General features: G+C 44.5%; 1 protein-coding gene across 1 annotated transcript in view; it reads left to right on the top strand.

The window, feature by feature from the left end:
- Positions 1-407: 407 nt before the first annotated feature.
- The window catches only part of LOC138956555 (corticotropin-releasing factor-binding protein-like), a gene marked incomplete at its 5' end in the record, with an annotated part of 13,163 nt that continues 5,686 nt past the window's right edge, over positions 408-7,884 (top strand). Inside the window, 3 exon segments of the mRNA XM_070327887.1 lie at positions 408-461; positions 1,948-2,105; positions 6,299-6,509. Of these exon segments, the coding sequence (XP_070183988.1) occupies positions 408-461; positions 1,948-2,105; positions 6,299-6,509 (423 nt within the window).

Genomic DNA, 7,884 nt, shown 5'->3' with positions numbered 1-7,884 from the left:
CCTCATTTACCAATCTGTCCCTTATAAAGAGAGAGAGAGAGAGAGAGAGAGAGAGAGAGAGAGAGAGAGAGAGAGAGAGAGAGAGAGACAGACAGACAGACAGACAGACAGACAGAGACAGAGACGACAGAGAGAGAGAGAGAGAGAGACAGACAGACAGACAGACAGACAGACAGAGACAGAGACTAAGAGACAGAGACAGAGACAGACAGACAGACAGACAGACAGAGAGAGACAAATGGAAAGACAGACAGAGAGTGCTAGCGAGGGATGTAACTTCCCCTGTAAAACATCTGATTTGACATTGCTTTATTTACACTTCGTATATTCGGGTGTGTATAGGTTTATTTGTTTGTTTGTTTGTTTGTCCGCACTTAACTCTCTTGTTTGTTGTATGTTGCAGGCAGTGCACCTTCTCCATCGACACAGACGGGACGCGTTGAACGAGCCTCGTCATGTCGGTCAGTACACACACACACACACACACACACACACACACACACCCACCCCCCACACACACATACACACATACACACACATACACACACCCACACCCACCCACACACACACACACCCACACACACACACACTCACATACACGCACACACACACACATACAAACACACATACACACACCTCACACACACACACACGCATACACACACACACCCACACACAAACACACACACACACACACATACCCCCCCCCACACACACACACACGCATACACCCCCCACACACACACACACATGCACTGAACCTAATGAGGACATTCGTCACCCACTTCTAGTTGAGCAACTCATGCCCAGCTGACACTTGTTCCCTGGCTACTGCACGTGCAACAAAGGAAGTTGATCCCAGATCAGCATGGCGCAATCATGTTGTTGAACATTGTTTCCATGGGGTTATCATATGTGTGTGTGTGTGTTGCCTGCAATAACTGATTTGCAAAAGGTAGTAGGCCTACATGTTCACTGCATCTTCATGTTCAGAGGGATTGTAAGCATGTGTTGGAGACATGAACAGGCAGAATGTGTGTAGGATTCTGTGGGCGCCATTTGCGAATGAATGAAATTGTGAAAAAAGAAACACAACCGTCATCGAGGATTGTTTATTGCCATAGCTTTAACTTAAAGAGATACAATGAATGTTAAGTCTCATTGGTGCAGTTAATGGCATCAAACACTGACGATGAGAATAATGATGAGTTGGTTTAATTTCGAATCAAGGTATTTTAGTTTCTAACTTTCTGACTATCTAACTAAATGGTGGACAACAAACACAAACAAACTAATGAACGATACAACAAATCACATAATTAGCAAACAAACACACACTCACACATGCACAGAAACAAACACAGAAACTGACTAGCTTACGAACTAAATAATTACCTAATTTACTAACTGACTGTCTACTGATTGACTGACTGATTGACTGAGTGGATGACGAATTGACTGACTGACAGCAACAAGCACACACACACACACACACACACACACACACACACACACACACACACACACACACACACACACACACACACACACACACACACACACACACACACTAACAGACTCTCACACACTCACATACTCTCACTAACACACCCACACACACTCACACACACACACACACACACACACACAAACACACACACACACACACACACACTAACAGACTCTCACACACTCACATACTCTCACTAACACACCCACACACACTCACACACACCAACACACACTCACACATACACACACACACATACACACACACCGTGCACACACACACACACACACACACACACACACACCGTACACACACACACACACACACACACACACACACACATACACATACTCACATATCCCACCCTTTTTGCTCATCCGTCCTCTCTCCTCCCTCCAATGTTACAACGTAGTGAAAACACACTTTCTTTCCTTCAGACTGTGTGGACATGACAGGACACGAGGGAGACTACTGGCACGTGTCAGCCGGAAATGACGCAGTCTGTGGTCTTTACGTCATCGGTGACGTCGACACCATAGTGCAGCTGGAAATCACCGACTTTGACGTCAGCTGCGACGACAACGGACTCTTGGCTGTGAGTATGGCAAGGTTGTAGCGTAAGTCCAGCAAGCAAGCGACCAAACTAACCGACCGACAAACCAACCACCAAACTAACCAACTAATCGACCGACCAAATAACCAACCAACCAACCAGCCGACTAACACACAGACGAAGATACTGAGAGACGACTGGACAGGTGAACGGACGGACATGCATATACACTCTGGCATCCAATCTATGGACACACTCTTGCATCCAATCTATGGACACACTCTTGCATCCAATCTATGGACACACTCTTGCATCCAACCTATGGACACACTCTTGCATCCAATCTATGGACACACTCTTGCATCCAATCTATGGACACACTCTTGCATCCAATCTATGGACACACTCTTGCATCCAACCTATGGACACACTCTTGCATCCAATCTATGGACACACTCTTGCATCCAACCTATGGACACACTCTTGCATCCAATCTATGGACACACTCTTGCATCCAATCTATGGACACACTCTTGCATCCAATCTATGGACACACTCTTGCATCCAATCTATGGACACACTCTTGCATCCAACCTATGGACACACTCTTGCATCCAATCTATGGACACACTCTTGCATCCAATCTATGGACACACTCTTGCATCCAATCTATGGACACACTCTTGCATCCAACCTATGGACACACTCTTGCATCCAATCTATGGACACACTCTTGCATCCAATCTATGGACACACTCTTGCATCCAATCTATGGACACACTCTTGCATCCAATCTATGGACACACTCTTGCATCCAATCTATGGACACACTCTTGCATCCAACCTATGGACACACTCTTGCATCCAATCTATGGACACACTCTTGCATCCAATCTATGGACACACTCTTGCATCCAATCTATGGACACACTCTTGCATCCAATCTATGGACACACTCTTGCATCCAACCTATGGACACACTCTTGCATCCAATCTATGGACACACTCTTGCATCCAATCTATGGACACACTCTTGCATCCAATCTATGGACACACTCTTGCATCCAATCTATGGACACACTCTTGCATCCAATCTATGGACACACTCTTGCATCCAACCTATGGACACACTCTTGCATCCAATCTATGGACACACTCTTGCATCCAATCTATGGACACACTCTTGCATCCAATCTATGGACACACTCTTGCATCCAACCTATGGACACACTCTTGCATCCAATCTATGGACACACTCTTGCATCCAATCTATGGACACACTCTTGCATCCAATCTATGGACACACTCTTGCATCCAATCTATGGACACACTCTTGCATCCAATCTATGGACACACTCTTGCATCCAATCTATGGACACACTCTTGCATCCAATCTATGGACACACTCTTGCATCCAATCTATGGACACACTCTTGCATCCAATCTATGGACACACTCTTGCATCCAATCTATGGACACACTCTTGCATCCAATCTATGGACACACTCTTGCATCCAATCTATGGACACACTCTTGCATCCAATCTATGGACACACTCTTGCATCCAATCTATGGACACACTCTTGCATCCAATCTATGGACACACTCTTGCATCCAATCTATGGACACACTCTTGCATCCAATCTATGGACACACTCTTGCATCCAATCTATGGACACACTCTTGCATCCAATCTATGGACACACTCTTGCATCCAATCTATGGACACACTCTTGCATCCAATCTATGGACACACTCTTGCATCCAATCTATGGACACACTCTTGCATCCAATCTATGGACACACTCTTGCATCCAATCTATGGACACACTCTTGCATCCAATCTATGGACACACTCTTGCATCCAATCTATGGACACACTCTTGCATCCAATCTATGGACACACTCTTGCATCCAATCTATGGACACACTCTTGCATCCAATCTATGGACACACTCTTGCATCCAATCTATGGACACACTCTTGCATCCAATCTATGGACACACTCTTGCATCCAATCTATGGACACACTCTTGCATCCAATCTATGGACACACTCTTGCATCCAATCTATGGACACACTCTTGCATCCAATCTATGGACACACTCTTGCATCCAACCTATGGACACACTCTTGCATCCAATCTATGGACACACTCTTGCATCCAATCTATGGACACACTCTTGCATCCAATCTATGGACACACTCTTGCATCCAATCTATGGACACACTCTTGCATCCAATCTATGGACACACTCTTGCATCCAATCTATGGACACACTCTTGCATCCAATCTATGGACACACTCTTGCATCCAATCTATGGACACACTCTTGCATCCAATCTATGGACACACTCTTGCATCCAACCTATGGACACACTCTTGCATCCAATCTATGGACACACTCTTGCATCCAACCTATGGACACACTCTTGCATCCAATCTATGGACACACTCTTGCATCCAACCTATGGACACACTCTTGCATCCAATCTATGGACACACTCTTGCATCCAATCTATGGACACACTCTTGCATCCAATCTATGGACACACTCTTGCATCCAATCTATGGACACACTCTTGCATCCAATCTATGGACACACTCTTGCATCCAACCTATGGACACACTCTTGCATCCAATCTATGGACACACTCTTGCATCCAATCTATGGACACACTCTTGCATCCAATCTATGGACACACTCTTGCATCCAACCTATGGACACACTCTTGCATCCAATCTATGGACACACTCTTGCATCCAACCTATGGACACACTCTTGCATCCAATCTATGGACACACTCTTGCATCCAACCTATGGACACACTCTTGCATCCAATCTATGGACACACTCTTGCATCCAATCTATGGACACACTCTTGCATCCAATCTATGGACACACTCTTGCATCCAATCTATGGACACACTCTTGCATCCAATCTATGGACACACTCTTGCATCCAATCTATGGACACACTCTTGCATCCAATCTATGGACACACTCTTGCATCCAATCTATGGACACACTCTTGCATCCAATCTATGGACACACTCTTGCATCCAATCTATGGACACACTCTTGCATCCAATCTATGGACACACTCTTGCATCCAATCTATGGACACACTCTTGCATCCAATCTATGGACACACTCTTGCATCCAATCTATGGACACACTCTTGCATCCAATCTATGGACACACTCTTGCATCCAATCTATGGACACACTCTTGCATCCAATCTATGGACACACTCTTGCATCCAATCTATGGACACACTCTTGCATCCAATCTATGGACACACTCTTGCATCCAATCTATGGACACACTCTTGCATCCAATCTATGGACACACTCTTGCATCCAATCTATGGACACACTCTTGCATCCAATCTATGGACACACTCTTGCATCCAACCTATGGACACACTCTTGCATCCAATCTATGGACACACTCTTGCATCCAATCTATGGACACACTCTTGCATCCAATCTATGGACACACTCTTGCATCCAATCTATGGACACACTCTTGCATCCAATCTATGGACACACTCTTGCATCCAATCTATGGACACACTCTTGCATCCAATCTATGGACACACTCTTGCATCCAATCTATGGACACACTCTTGCATCCAATCTATGGACACACTCTTGCATCCAACCTATGGACACACTCTGGCATCCAATCTATGGACACACTCTTGCATCCAATCTATGGACACACTCTTGCATCCAATCTATGGACACACTATTTTCGGCTGACTTTGACTTTCACGTCGACTTGCATGTGGACTTTCATGATTACTGCCATGGTGACTTTTTTGTTGACTTTCATGTGGACTTTCATGTGGACTTTCATGTTGACCTCTTGCTGATGTTCGTGTTGACTTTCATCGTGAGTTTCATCGTGACTTTCATCGTGACTTTCGTAGTGACTTTCATGCTGACTTTCATGCTGACTAATGTTGACGTTCGTGTTGACTTTCATGGTGAGTTTCATGTTGACTGTGATCGTGACTTTTATGGTGGCTTTCATGTTGACGTCCATGCTGTCTTTCATGTTGACTTTCATGGTGAGTTTCATGCTGCCTTTCATGGTGAGTTTCATGTTGACTTTCATGGTGACTTTCACGGTGACTTTCATGCTGTCTTTCATGGTGAGTTTCATGTTGACTTTCATGGTGACTTTCACAGTGACTTTCATGCTGTCTTTCATGTTGACTTTCAGGTGGTTGACGGGTGGGAGCTGCAAGGGGAGCTGTTCCCCAGCCCTGACGACGTGGAGGGGGGCATGGAGGCTCAGTACCGGACGTTCTGCGGGGCCACTGCTCCCCCCTCCCTCTTCACCGCCTCCCAGAACGTGGCGCTCGTGCAATTCCGCGTTCCTCGCGCTGGGCAAGGCTTCCGGGTCAGGGTTCGCTTCCTGCGGAACCCTGAACGTGAGTATAGATAGCGAGAAAACTATGATATTGTGACAAGCGCGTTCATTGTTTCTCGTGTTAGTGATCGGTTAGAGCGAGGTGTCAACACACACCTGTTGTATTTTCTTTGAAGTGCCGGCCAGAACCAGGCTGTGCAGGTGGCCACACTTACGTTACACCTTGTGAAGATCTTATGCAGCGCCTTGTGAGAAGTCTAATGATAACATCGGAAGGATATCACTTGTCGTATTCTTTATGTCTGACCTAATAAGTCTGCCATGTTATGAAACCTATAACTTCTAGTATAAATAAAGTTTAAAAGAAAATGCCTGTTATAAAAGCTATATCTGCTAGTTAAAGTAAAGTTTAAAGGACAATGCATGTTATACGTAGAGGTTACATGCCGAGTCTCAGTGATTATTAAAAATAATGGTCGAAGTTAGCGGATCATGAAAAATGCGAGCTTTAGCGAGCTTTTTCATGACCGCGAACTGAGACCATTATTTTTTATAATCACTGAGACGAGGTGTGTAACCTCTTTATTCCTCCTTTCTTCAGTTATTCAAAGAAAAGAGGAGTTTTTTTGCGAAAGTTTGATCGAATCCTATTCACTCAACCAGTCAACCTGCGCAGGCGATTGATTAATGCGCGGTTGTATAGTTCCGTGCAAATCATTCCATTCTGTTAACACTTTTTGTCAGTTTTCCTATTTTGGACTAAAATCAAGTACACAGATATGCTGTTATTCTGCTGTGGCGGCAAAGGCAGATATTGTGTGTTCTGTATATGTTTTGGTATCGCTTAGGATAATGTTCTTTCGTCAAATGGGACTAGCAGACGAACTTTTGCACCCGTGTTCCAACGTTAAAAACTGTATGAAGTTCAGTTTTCTGGGGAAAATAATGTATGAAACCGCTTTATGTTGTTTAAATTGATGAGATGTGTGCATTTGGTTGCGTGTGATCTGTTTATTAAATGAAATATTGTTGAAAACTGACCGTCGGATTGCAGTCTGTTGTCGAAGAAACTGAGTGAAAAGAAGGGGAACTACTCTTGTCGCTAGTATGAGTTACTTGCCTTGCGGGAAATTGCTTGTGATGAACGTTTGAGCACGGCAGATCTAGATTCAGAAAACAACCGAACTCATGGATTTTATATGGAGATTCATGTGTTCAGGCCTGTAGTTGTTAATTTAAATGCGGTATGTTTGTATTGTTTGCTCCAGAGATGTATACTTCGTACATTAGAGCGTTCGGAACTTTTCAGTCGCAAAAAGTAGTACCAAAACAGAACAACTTCTCAACCCATTGCACTATCGAGGATTCAGGCTGTTGCTGGGTCGTTATTTGTTTGGTTGCTGGGTCATTATCGAAAAATAACTACCCCTACAAGT

Source organism: Littorina saxatilis, unplaced genomic scaffold (assembly GCF_037325665.1).
Source record: "Littorina saxatilis isolate snail1 unplaced genomic scaffold, US_GU_Lsax_2.0 scaffold_2107, whole genome shotgun sequence".
NCBI lineage: Eukaryota > Metazoa > Mollusca > Gastropoda > Littorinimorpha > Littorinidae > Littorina > Littorina saxatilis.
This window is presented reverse-complemented; position numbering and strand designations above follow the sequence as displayed.